The sequence below is a fragment of the Athalia rosae genome, chromosome 2, assembly GCF_917208135.1.
Source record: "Athalia rosae chromosome 2, iyAthRosa1.1, whole genome shotgun sequence".
NCBI classification, from domain to species: domain Eukaryota; kingdom Metazoa; phylum Arthropoda; class Insecta; order Hymenoptera; family Athaliidae; genus Athalia; species Athalia rosae.
Genome location: NC_064027.1, coordinates 22,781,338 through 22,795,714, shown reverse-complemented (window position 1 = coordinate 22,795,714; position 14,377 = coordinate 22,781,338). Strand labels below are relative to the sequence as shown.

Here is a 14,377-nt window from a genome sequence, read left to right as displayed (position 1 = left end):
GCGATGATGACTGGATGCCAGTTTTGAGATCGTGTTCGTCTCCTTTCTATGTGTTCTTTTCCTTTCCTTAACTTCCTTCCTCCTTCAACTGGCGTGCGACGTACACTATATGTATGTATAGCGTTACCTTACCACCCTCACCAACACCTCCGATGGATGCATCGCCGTTAACGACTATAAATAGCACCACATTAGGCAGCAGTTAACAAACGTTAAAACTAACACTGCCTCCAACAATAACATTTTGCTCCGGTCACGTGGCGTTGACGCCCTACCAACTATTATAAGACCCCGGTATACCCGTACCACCGTAGCATACGTTCGCTTTGCTCCTGGTGATTTTCTCTACGCTTCTCGCGTTCCATTGCAACGTCTGTCACACTGCGAGGAGGTGTGCGGTGCACAGTTTTTACCAGAACAAGAAACTTCCTGAACACTTTAAAAATAGATACACGATATCTCATCGGACGCGAAAAAGTCTGATCTGCGCTGCGATACTTCTTTCGGACGCATTGGATGACAAAATTTTGTCAATTTCTCTGTTTCAGGCCGAAGTGATGCAACGAACGGGCTTGTGAAGCAACGGTTGGCCACAATGGGACCTTGTCGTCGGACGGCGGGGTCGCTGGTCTTCGCCCTTTTTCTACAGTCAGTCCTTCTCCACAATGTCGAATCCGAGTCAGCGGTGGGCAGTCCGTCGAACGGCAGTCCAGGGGTTGCGGGTTCTTCCGGATCGTCAAGTGTCGGGGGCGGTCATCCAGCGTTGAGCGGTTCGCCTGGTAACGGGAGATGCGAGGAAATAACGATACCGATGTGTAGATCCATCGGTTATAACTTGACCGCGATGCCGAACGAGCTCAATCACGATACACAGGAGGAAGCTGGTCTCGAAGTCCACCAGTTTTGGCCTTTGGTGGAAATAAAATGCTCACCAGATCTAAAATTCTTCCTATGCTCAATGTACACACCGATCTGTCTTCCGGAGTACACGAAACCACTTCCGGCATGCAGGAGTGTATGCGAAAGGGCCAGGGCCGGTTGCGCCCCTCTTATGCAACAGTACGGGTTTTCGTGGCCCGAAAGAATGGCTTGCGAACGTCTACCGTATCACGGTGATCCTGAAAATTTATGCATGGAACAAGACAACCACACGAGCAGCGCTGCCAGTAGCGCACCGATGCCGGCTCCGCCGCGTCCAACTAAACCATCGAAACCGTCGCAGATTCCGAGGTGTAAGCCGGGTAAAAACCAAAAAAACTGCCAAAATCCCCCAGGGGACAGGGCGAGGGAGTGCGCGTGCCGATGCAGGGCGCCTCTCGTGCCTCTGGGGGCAAACGGGGTAGTCAGCAGCGTGGTCGTCGCGGCGGGTCCGGGACTGGGAGTGGGTCTGGGACTCCCTCAGGACATTGCAGGGGTACCGGATTGCGCCCTTCCGTGCCACGGCGCGTTTCTAACACACGAAGAGCGGGGATTCGCGGCGGTATGGCTCGCCCTTTGGAGCGGTCTGTGCGCCGCAAGCACACTCATGACCGTAACCACCTTCCTCATAGACACCCAGCGCTTCAAGTACCCTGAAAGACCGATAGTATTTCTGTCGGCTTGTTACTTCGTCGTATCCCTGGGATACCTCGCTCGCAGTGTATTGGGACATGAGGAGATAGCTTGCGACGGACTCGCCCTGAGATCCGGAGCGAAAGGACCCGGAGCTTGCGTGACCGTTTTCCTGATGATCTACTTCTTCGGTATGGCATCTTCGGTATGGTGGGTTATCCTGGCTTTCACCTGGTTCCTTGCCGCTGGTCTGAAATGGGGCAACGAAGCGATAGCTTCGTATTCTCAATACTTTCATCTAGCGGCTTGGTTGGCACCAACAGCTCAAACAGTGTGGGCACTTCTCGCCGGCGGAGTAGCCGGTGACCCTGTAGCCGGGGTTTGTACCGTCGCTCCGGAAGGCGTAAGGACATTTATTCTCGCACCGCTGCTGGTATACCTATTGTTAGGTACTAGTTTTCTGCTTGCCGGTTTTGTAAGCCTCTTCAGAATTCGTTCAGTGATAAAAAGACAGCCCGGTGCTAAGGCTGACAAACTTGAAAAACTGATGATTCGTATCGGCGTTTTCTCCGTACTCTACACCGTCCCAGCTAGCGCTGTATTAGCGTGTCACCTTTACGAATCCACGCTACGAGACGAGTGGTTAGGATCACTGGCGTGTCCCTGCAGACCAAGATCTCGACCATTGTACTCCGTACTGATGTTAAAATACTTCATGGCTCTGGCAGTCGGTATAACATCTGGCGTTTGGATATGGAGTGGTAAGACATTGGATTCGTGGAGGAGACTTTGGCGGAGGCTTTTCGGTACGGGACCAGGAAATACGGGAATCAAGGGTGGAGTTGGCGTCGGCAGAGCGGGTCCGCAATATCCACCTCCCCCGGCCGGAAGCGCTCTTTTACCTCCTGGAAGCGTCGCCAGCGCTTCTCAACACCATTTACACCATCACGTTCTCAAGCAACCGCCTCTCTCGCACGTATGACGTCACCAGTCGGCGGGGGGCGATATGAGTACCGCTGGTTGCGAGCACCAGGAAAGACCCTCGGCGCTGAGCAACTACGGCCCCATTTAGCCCTTCGCCCCAGCCTCGAGAAGGCACGCTTCATCCTCATCTCATGCTCCCTCACATACCGCTCCACACACACCTCATACCGCACCACACACACCCCATTCCGCAGCTACCATATACTCGAGGAGGTCCTTGGCTTCCACCATGGGACCTTTGACCCCCGCGCACGCCCTCGCTCCCTCCTACAACCAAGCGACCGAGGTCTGACCTACGAGAATAGGGGGTGGTGAGGAGAATTAAGGAATTCCTTTTTTTTTTTTTTTTTGGGTTTTCTTTTGGGTCTTATGTTTCTTGTTTTTTTTTCTTGTTTTTTTTTTTTTACCGATGAGAAGAGAGAGGGGTTATGGTTATGTGGAAATTCGAACAAGAATAACAAAAAAATATAAAATGAACAATAAAGATATGAGAGAAAAAGTAAAATATATAGGTGAGAGACTGAACTGATATGTATATTATACTGTTGTATACAAAATTCATAATTCTTCGGAGAAACCAGAGTTTCTGCCAAAATAGGTACATAAATCTCTCTATATATCTAATATTTGTTCTTAATGAATCTAAATTTCGAATTCACACATAAAAAAAAAAAAAGAAACACCTGTTGTGGAGAAAAAAGCAGGGCCCATGATAAAAGAGGATAAAAATCAATGTGAAAACAAAAATATTACACATACCGGTGGTCCCTGATTTATAGCTTCTTATTTTTTATTATTATGCCGAAATACGTAAATCTCGTGTCTTGATTGATCGATAAATAGAGACGCTCAGAGAGAGGTAGAGAGAGAGAGAGAGAGAGAGAGAGAGAGAGAGAGAGAGAGAGAGAGAGAGACGCAAAAGACAAGCGTATGAATATTACTTATTGTTAGAATCGTAGAATTTGTGGCTTGGTCAAAAAAATAAAGTCACAAAGAATCTAGGATTCTTCTTTTTCCTTTTTTCTGTTTCTCTTTGGTTTAACAGTAAAATAAAAAAAACGAAACAAACAAAAATTACCAAACAAATCTGAGAATGAAAAGAACTCCCATCTCTCCGTCCTATGAATAATTCTCTTTCTGCATCTCTCATTTTTATTCCGTATTCATCATCTATAAAGTGCATATAATATTATATCTATCTCTATAATACATCTAATAATATATATGTTAATATTCGCGGATATTCTGCGAGTCCATCTGTCCGTCTGTGTGTGCCGTTTTATCTATTTATCTAGCCTAGTAGCTAATATAAGTATAAAGTATAGTAGGATTCGTGAACCCCACGCGACCACAACACCCGATCGGAAAAATCGTAGACAATTAAAAAAAAAGCAACAACAAATATTTCCTACCCTCGAATATGAATAATCTAGGGATACCCATGTAGTTACGCATTTAGATTTTTCTACGAGAAATCGATTAACAATCGTTATTATACCTACCTGTATACCTACCTTATATTTAATCATATTTTGCTAATTATACGGAAAAGTCAGATGGAAATTTCACACTTTTTTTTGGCCGTTGATTCTTGCTGAGTGCGTGGGAATTCTTGACCTCCCCTTGTGCAATAATTGGCCAGAATTGACCGCTAATCAAAAAGTGTCAACTTCCTAGCCAACTTCCTTCTACATATGAACATTCTAGTCGACTATACGATTCTTCTCCGCAAATTTTGAATTTATACGTCGAAAGAAGAGAACACTAGGGAAATAAATATAGTAATATTAAAGTCATTAGCTCGCCAATTGCATTTTTCATTTTTATATCATTTTTTCCTCTCAACTATAATAGTTTATCTACGTACACATATAGCATTCGATCTAGTTTCTCAAACTGGAGAAGAAAAAAAACAACTCAAATTACCTATATTTTATATATATATTATAATATCAACCGGAAGTGTGTTGTCGTCGTTAATGGTCAGCGGCTTAACGAATATGACAAAACAAAATGAAATAAAAAAATTATCATTATTACTGTAATAACAATGATGGTGCATAGAATGTAGCGTTTTCAAAAAAGAAAAAGAAGGAAAAACGGAAAAAAAAAGTCAACCACTTTCGATCTAATATTGTTAAACTAAAAGCGACACCGTCGGAAGTAGTGAAGTGAAAACCATCAGAGAAAGAAAGAAGCACAAAAGATGAACATAATGAACACTTGCTAAAACATTAAAATGCCATTGTAAATAACCACACACCACAATTAGTATTTTAGAAAATCATTGTAAATAAATTATTATGGTATATTCATATACATATATACGAACAAAAATACACTAGTAACTATGGTCATTGTTATTATTATTATCATTAATATTATCATTATTATTAATATATCTTATTATTCATATAGGTACATATTGTAATGTATAATTAATAAATGTAGATTTTAGAGTGTACAGGTGAACTATAAATATAAACTGCCGAACGTACCATATAATATACATGTCGGCGACTATATCGAACGCGTAATAATAATTTAATGATAACGATCGTAATGATGATGATAATAGTAATCATAACAATAATAACAATAAATAATAATAACGATAATGATAACACTAAGGATAATGAGAATAAGGATAATAATGATAATAACGACAACAACAAATTAATAATTATGATAATAATATTGATCCAGTCGTCATACGTCGGATAAGTATCTAATAGCTGAAATAGTGACGACAAAAAAAAAAAACAATTTTAAAATTAATAAAACGTTTTTTATACTCTTCGTGAATGAAATCAAATAAGTATTGTAATAAAAAATTTTAGTAGAACAAGTTCACAATTTGTAGACGTAAAATGCCATATACATATTACACGGAAAAATGTTAATTAGAATAATGTTAATCAGAATAACGACGATCATTAATCATTACATTAGCAATGAATATCATTGCGTTATGGTATTCATTATAAAATTAACACTGAAAATAGTAATAATAACGGTAATGCTGATAATAATGGTGATAATCATTTCGATTTTTGTCAGACTAATAATTCTATTTGGGAATACCGAAAACCTTAGAAAAGTCTGTCACCAAAAAAAAAAAAAAACCCATTTTGTTCGAAATTATAGTGCTTCCGTTGCCTCTTTTTTCTTTACAGTCCATTATTCATTAATTTTTTCCAATCTTGTATAAAAAGACAATATTTTAAGTTTCATTCGCGTTTCTGTTATCGCTTACTTCAAATAATTTTTTTCTATTCAATTTTTATCTATTCATTTTTTTCTCAAGTTGAAAAATTTTGCACACGTATACGGATTAGAAATTATATGTATTGTATGTATAATATTTATCGAATATCGAAAAGGATAAGAATAAAAAATTGAAGAAATGAGAAGTCGTATCGTGAAACGAAAGAAGTGAAAAATTGAAAGCTGAAAAATTGACTCAATGGATTACTTATATACACTTACCGTACAAGATACAGCAAATTGAATAAATTAATATGCCGTAGAAAATATACATTATATAATAACGATTATATACTACAATTTAGTCCACCATATGCTATACCTACCTATACATGAAATAGAGATTATATACTTATCATAAATGAACATAAGTATACGTGCATAAAAAAATTCTCATTCGCATTTACAACACAATATCTAATAAGCGCACGTATACCTATATGCATATACATCGTAAATAATTTTTAACAAATAAATTAATCAAACGGTAAAAGTAAATCGACATGAATATACAAAACAAAAAAAAAAACAGACAGACGTAAGGGAAAAAATAATTCTGATAACAATAATATTATACTGATGATGAAAATAATAATTATTGTTACATTAACTATATGTTACCATATGAGAAAGACGACGAAGAAAAAAGTAAATTAGAAAAAAAAAACTCTGTAGTCTCTGCACATATCACCTCAGGATAGAAGACAAACGAATAGGGGAACGATAAGAACTGAATAAAAAATAACAAAAACTCAAGACAAAACACAAAGTAAAAAGAAGTAACTCTGAGAAAATATCTTCGAGAACGAAGACGATGAATAAACATAAATATAATAATAACGATAAATTATTTGTAAGCCACATTTTTGTCATAATAATTGTCAATAAAAATGCGAAAATAATATGTGTAAAGAAAAACAGGTTTTCATAACAATTATTGCTATCATTATTATCATTACCACTATCTTTATGATTATTGTTATTATTATTATCATTATTACTATTTTAATTACTCATAACAATATCGCCATTATCATTTAAATTAATTTAACTATTACGATTATTTACTTTTTCATTATTATTATTATCATTATTATTCTTATTATTCTTAACGTGTAATTGCCGATTTGGCAACACTTTTTATTTCGGCACTCGTGGTAATATATCTTTTTCTCCTCATTTTTTTGCTCTTTCAGCTCTTTATTTTGAGCAAAAGCTCGCGAGACTAAAACTGAATGGAATAGTTTAGACCATAATTGACAGCAAGAGAGAAAGGATTGGATGATGAAAAAAAAGAACCAACAATAACAACGACCATTATTGAGTTTAACTATTAATAATCTAATTAATCTTTAAAGATGAACGGAAATCAAAAATTGTATACGATTTTTTAATTACATTTTATTATTATTTAATTATATGATCTAACGCCTTATTTTATTCAATGTTAGAAACCATCTCCCATTATTTTATCAGCACAATGATTCAGGTCGAGGAATGACTCGTTGATTCTCCCAGTTCGTCCCTTTTGTCCGTTTCTACCTTTTATCCTGATTTCATTAGTTGTTCCGACCCCGCATAGATATCATTTACATTTTCGTACGTTCAGGGCTGAGGTGGCGAGGGCGGAACGAATTTATATACTAGTTGGTTTGTATTCAAATGTGCGGATGGGAACGTGACTCATTGTCAGAATTAAATAGCACGTACGTATTCACGACATTATTTCCTAATCCACTTAAAAATTAGCTAGTTTCGTCGTTCGTTTGTATCAGAATCTTATACGTTTCAACGTTTGCTTTATTTCTATTGTAATTATATCAGTAAAAGTTCAAGGTAGCAGTCAGCAGATCAGTATCTTCATTAGTCACAGCTTCCTCGGTTCCATCTCAAATTTAACCAACATCCAACTCATAGTCAGTTTGACATATTTATGCAGACGCGGCGTCATCGTTCGGATTGACTAGACGTAAGAGGAAAAAAAAAAAAAATAGGGTGCGGGATACGAGTTTATGCACACCTCATCAGAAATTCGCAAACGACATGATTTTTTTTTTTTTTCTAGCGATTATCATGCGGGTACTAGCGATCTATTCGTTGAGCAGAATTGTAGCGTTTGAAGAGAGTGACTGCTGTCATCTACCCCGGCCACCCCATCCACGGTATAGTGCGTGAACGAACGTTTTACTCTACCCCCAACTCGGCCTTCTATTATATTCATCGTTCAATCGACTTCGAGCTCCCCCATGGTAGTCACCTCTATCCCGCGAGAAGGGGTACATACCGAATGTATGTACGTACTTATTACACACGTACGATGTCACATCATCTCTCTCTCTCTCTCTGCGAGTGCGCGCGTGTGTCACTCCCGCAACGGCACAACCCTTTTCATTTGTAATAAGGGTTAGCTACCCATAACGCGTGTATGTGTAATGCATGAATGAATTCAACCGGGAAATACAACTCGTGTACGATTAATTAGCATTTACATACACGAGTTGGGGGCGTTTGACACTCGTGTAAGTACGTGAATTATGTGAACATCATGGGTAGGGTGCTCCTTAGGTACAACGTGGTATACGGATAATCCTTTTTTTCACCCTTTCGTTTTTTTTTTTTTGAAACATCCGGAAATCGACTAAAAGTAAATGAATAGAAAATCCCTTGAAATTTTAGATTTTTATCACTAACCTCGTGATCCTTTCCGTGACGGAAACAGAATGAGTTCTATTATTCGACGTACAGCGGACACAGGTTCTCGCTGTGTTCGGAATTTTTGCGAGAGGAGAAAAAAAATTCGAAATCGCGAAGTTTACCGGCGACGTCGCCTTCCATGAAAACTATGGTATCCGTCATTTATTGAGGCCAGTCGTACGTCGACTAATTTTCTAGTTTTTACTTCGAGATGGATATTCATATTTTGAGAATCACTGCGGTGGCTCTGGGGAATCCGCGAACAAAGGGTAGCATATGGACATCGCGCAAAGGGGTGGGGTGAAAAATCCTGTTTTCATACCTCCCGCTGATGGACGCACCCTGGAGTAACGCTGCTCTCGACGAAATTATACGGGCGTAGGCGAACTTGAGTGTACGTACATACGTACACACGTGAATCGTAATGCGACATTTGGGGAAGAAAATTGAAACGAAATTCACAAATTTCGAAAATATTTCCGACCAACTTCCGGAAATCTATTCTTTTAATTTCTCGAGAATGGATGATTTTTAATTACGGTTCAGAAATTTCCGAAGTCTTGCCGTAAATTACTGAAAACAGAGTTTCGGCGAATGAGAGGAGAAAAATTCGGAACCATTAAAAAAAGATCATCATCATCAATGTGGCGTAAATTTATGAATGTGAAAATCGTTCGATATATTTCATAGATGCGTGCGTATGCGTATATCTTATCACCCCTTGCCGTTATAATAAACCGCGACGGGTACGCTTTTCCGACGAGTTATTGCTATCGGGTTTCTTCTTATTTTATCATCCCGTTTATTTTAATACCTACTAATTTATTACTTCGAAGCAGAGGTATATACTGTACACATATATTCACATATAGCCTCCGTGGATCGTAAATAGACCCTCGTTTACTCGACTTTGGATCGCGCTACGCTCCCCGAACTCCGGAGCTTTCGTATAGGACGTTCGGCGCCTTCGCGACGCGCGCGAGCTCTTTTCTAATTCTCTTCCGAAGGGAAAATAGCAAACTACCAGCTGTGCCACAGACTGCACGTATACCTATTCACTACTCGCATATAGGTGCACAATACACGTACGCACGTATAGGTAATAACTGCAGAAGAGTATCCTCGCTGCCGAAAAATAAGAAAAAAAAAAAAACTAAATGAAAAAATAAAACAATCTTATCCCACCTATATTTGTATTTCGCTCGAATTATACGTTCGTACACGTATACCCCTGTCTACCGGATGTTGTATATATGTACGTCCTTACACTCGATCTGCGTATACAATATACATGCGTTCATATACATACATACATATATATGCATACACGATGTACAGCGATGAAAATGCAAACCATCTGATTTGTACGGGGAAAATATTTTGAACCCCTCTCTTGCCGCGTGAGAATCTAGGCTATATCCGTCGTTGATTTTTTCTTTCTGACTTTTTTTTTCTTACAGTTTTCGTTTTCGTTTTTTTTTTTTTTGTATTAATACATATACTTCAGTTCATGGATATGGTTATCCGTCTGCGTCGAGGCGCCAGCTGAGGTCATTCAGCTGTTGTAATAACTCAATGCCGCTGCAATTATACAGCTCGTATTAATTACCGTAAACGACGTAATAATCTGAACGATTTATACGCGACTATTTATTATTCATTACATATCGCTATGTACGTACGTAGGTATACGCGGTACACCTATATCTTCAGCGTGGACGTTTCGTGATTCTATTTACTTTTTTTTTTCTCTTTCGTAACTCTTCGAATATATTCGTTCGCAGTTCGAATTTATAAAATTATCACACGCTCGGAGATTGTTCAAGGATCGTTCAGTTTCTCCTAACTATACGTACGTCATGATGTGCTCGGGAAAAATTGATTTCAAGAAGAAAGGGTTATTGACCAAAGAAGAAAAAAAACCGAGTGACGGACGCGTAACCCTTGCATACGCCGCAGCAGCATCGAACGTACGCGACGCGTGCCTAGAAAAATATTATCCCAAGTCTCCCATCAAATTTTTATATAGCTGCGTACCGGAGGGTAATATTATTTCAAGATGACATCTCTCCCTCTTTTCTATTTTCTGTCTTTTTCCCATATACTTCTATCTACGTATGTACACCTATTTATGATTCCCTTAATATTTCACTTTTTTCCTACAATAAAGAAAAAAGCTCGAATCTTCGGTTTCTTTACGCGATGAGGTGTGCGAAGAAGAAATAAAACACATGTACATTCATTCCATTTTTCGTTTTAAACTCGTGGTATACCCTCGTGTGTGGAAACACCTTTTTTTTTCAAACGACTTATACATATATGTACTTGAATGTGGTGGTTGGTGTCTGTTCGCGGATGGCGAGTATAGGAAAGGAATATAGGGTATGCTGTGGTTGAAAGGTCAGGTTTTAAATTCCAACGTTGAACGATGACGGTCCAAGAAATTTGAAGCCGAGTTGGATGCGTTCCGGCTCAGTCTGCAGGATTACCAAGTGACGCCTCCCTCATTTTTCTCTTCTTTCTATGTATACGTGCCACGCTATATGCTTCGGGGTACGGGATTCGTGGGGGACGAAACGTTTTGGATCGGAGAGTTCAAATTAACCATGAACAATTTTCAACGGCTAATTGGCTCGCGTAATCCGATGGTGGCGAAAATTTTCTTATGTTTCCGTTCATCCGATACTATTTTTTCCCTCGTTTGAGTTTTATTTGCTATTCTGTACGATTCAACGTTCCTTTTACTTTTATTTTCGTTTCGTTTTTTTGTTTCCTTTACGCTCGACCAGAAGGTTGTAATAAAAATGCTGTGTGTAATATACGCATGGATTTTTAGTAGCCGTAGATATAAAATGGAAAAATAATATGTTATAATATAATGAAATTATCAGAAAAAGAGACACTATAACATCGTAGAGAAGACCACGTGCGCGACACCGCACAGACGCTACGTTATAATATTTGTCTAGCTGGAGATGTGAGATATATGTAGATATGGTGCGGGTACGTCGGTCTTACTGTCTCAAAATTATCTGAAGATACGAGGGATGTTTTTACAAGACGAGTATGGAGCTGGCGGAAATATCGTACTAAAAATGCAGACGACAACACGTCTGTATATAGGTATTGGAGATCCTGGAATAAGGTACGTGTAATAATTATAATATACGTGTATAAATGTATCGATTGGTGAATTGGGAAATAGTCGAATCCAAGTTCGGATGAAATTTGATATATTTATTGATTTGAATTGAAATTGAAACTCGAGAAAACATTTCCGAACAAGATGCGTCTACGAAACGTGAACACTGTGGTCGGTATTGCATATGAAAACTTGATCTATCACAACAACGCTTGCAACGATACGTCATGCAATCCTTGATTTTTCACTTGTCAGATCAATGAATTGGCGACAACTTGTTCGATTTGAAAGAGGAATTTCTTCGCCAATTTTTCACACCCTGATATCTCAAAGTATCGCTCGAAAAATGGTCGATCTGCAAGTGTTTCATGTCTTTTGTAAAAAGATTGCGGGAAACTCTGTAAGAAATGAAACTGAAGCACTCGACACCCGTTCAGTTTTTTATGTAAGAAATTCACGGAAATTTTGTCCACGGAATATGCGGCAAATTATCGGAGAGCGAAAAATGTCGGGAATAGGCCAGATTGAAAAATTCGTAAGGAGACCAAAAACTATCGTGAAAGTTTTGACAAGATACCGAAATAAAGCTGAATAGATTCGAGTGATCTTAAAACGGTCAATTGCGAACGTGCGATTCGATATTCGGCCATCGTAGCATCTCGAAGGTAGATCCTTCTTTTCCGGAACAACGGCAGTACGGCCGCGGCAGCCGAGGCGACAACGTCGTCAGGAGCGACATCGATGGCAGTACGCACATCCTTGGAAAAGAAGAAGAAAAAGCTGTGAGGAGATGGAGAGAAAAGGCATACATCGGGGTAAGGATTAGTACGCAGTTACCGTGGCGCCATAGTTCTCTGTTTAGTTGAAGTTACTCCAGTCGCGTTTGGAACGTACCAGCAAGGAGAATCGTACTAATTTTCCACGCGTTGAGTCCAGTTTCCAGTTTACATTGACCGATGATTCGGGAAGTAGTGTTAAGTTCGATCTGCATATTTCGAAGAAGTGCTTAACAATCAGTAGCCACTGAAACACCGACATAACACTTGTTTTTTTGCCACGAAAAAATGGAGATATCCTGATCAGTTCTAGTATCAGCCTGGTTTACGGTCAATTGCTTCGTGTTTCTGAGATCCAACCACATGAAATTAAAGTCCAATTGTAACTCCTAAAAATGCGTAAGAAAAAATGCGTTTATTTATTCATTCATTTATTAATTTATTTATTCACTCATTCATTCGGTTAGTCACCTATTCATTCATTTATTGAATTATAATTTCATACGTGATGCATACCTATATACTCTTAATGTGAAGCAATCGTAGCGACTATGATTGCAGACTGTTTTAGTAATCGAATTAATAATTATTGATATCAGTAATTTGAACTATCTGATAGTTGATTAGTTTTGCGATTGCATTTATTTATTCATCATTCATTCATTCATTCATTCAGTTATTCAGTCATTTATTTATTAATTTGTTGATTGAATCATTCATTTGTGCATGATTTCTATAAAATCACATGTTAAGCTATCGAATGCAGACTGTTCTAGTAATCCAACAATTAATTATTGCTGTTACTATTTTTAACTATTTGATGATTTATCAGTATCTCGATTGCGTTACTCATTCATTCATTCATTCATGCAGTTATTCATCTATTACTTCAATTATTGAAACAATTATTTACGCATGATTTCTATGGAATCACATGTCAAGCCATCGGCGCGAGTATGATTGCAGACGTTTTAGTAATAAAATAATTCATTATTGATATTAGCAATTGGAACTATGGGATAGTTCATTAGTATTGCGATTGCATTCATTCATTCATTCATTTATTCATTCATTCATTCATTTATTCATTTATTCATTTATTCATTTATTCATTCATTCATTTATTCATTCACCCATTCATTCAGTTATTCAGTCATTCATTTATTCATTCATCCATTCATTCAGTTATTCAGTCATTCATTTATGAATTTCTCGATTGAAACATTAATTCACGCATGATTTCTATGTAATCACATATGAAGCTATCGTCGCGTCTATGATTGCAGCCTGTTCTAGTAATGAAAGAATCAATTATTCTCATTCGTATTTGAAGCTTTTCGATAATTTATGAGTATCTCGCCTGCATTTAATCATTCGTTCATTCATTCATCTATTCATTTATTTATTCATGCAGTTATTCATCTATCACTTCAATTATTAAATCAATAATTTACGTATGATTTCTATGAAATTACATGTCAAGCCATCGTCGCGACTATGATTGCAGACTGTTTTAGTAATCAAATAATTTATTATTGATATTAGCAATTCGAACATGCGGATAGTTCATCAGTATTGCGATTGCATTTATTCATTTATTCATTTATTCATTCATTCATTCATTCATTCATTCAGTTATCTAGTTATTCATTCAATCATTTGTTGATTGAATCATTAATTCACGCATGATTTCTATGAAATTACATGTCAAGCCATCGTCGCGACTATGATTGCAGACTGTTTTAGTAATCAAATAATTTATTATTGATATTAGCAATTCGAACATGCGGATAGTTCATCAGTATTGCGATTGCATTTATTCATTTATTCATTTATTCATTCATTCATTCATTCATTCATTTATTCAGTTATCTAGTTATTCATTCATTAATTTATTTAGTTATCTAGTTATTCATTCAATCATTTGTTGATTGAATCATTAATTCACGCATGATTTCTATGA

The 14,377-nt window shown here is 37.9% G+C and overlaps 1 protein-coding gene across 4 annotated transcripts in view; it reads left to right on the top strand.

Annotated features, from left to right (window-relative positions):
- The window catches only part of LOC105689512 (frizzled-2), a 56,064-nt gene extending 48,844 nt beyond the window's left edge, over nucleotides 1–7,220 (top strand). For all 4 annotated transcript variants that reach the window (XM_048651490.1, XM_048651489.1, XM_048651491.1 and 1 more), the window contains exon 2: nucleotides 549–7,220. In XM_048651490.1, coding sequence (XP_048507447.1) covers nucleotides 596–2,533 — 1,938 coding nt within the window. In that variant the 5' untranslated portion in view covers nucleotides 549–595 and the 3' untranslated portion in view covers nucleotides 2,534–7,220. The remainder of the gene's footprint in view (nucleotides 1–548) is intronic.
- The last annotated feature ends 7,157 nt before the right edge of the window (nucleotides 7,221–14,377 follow it).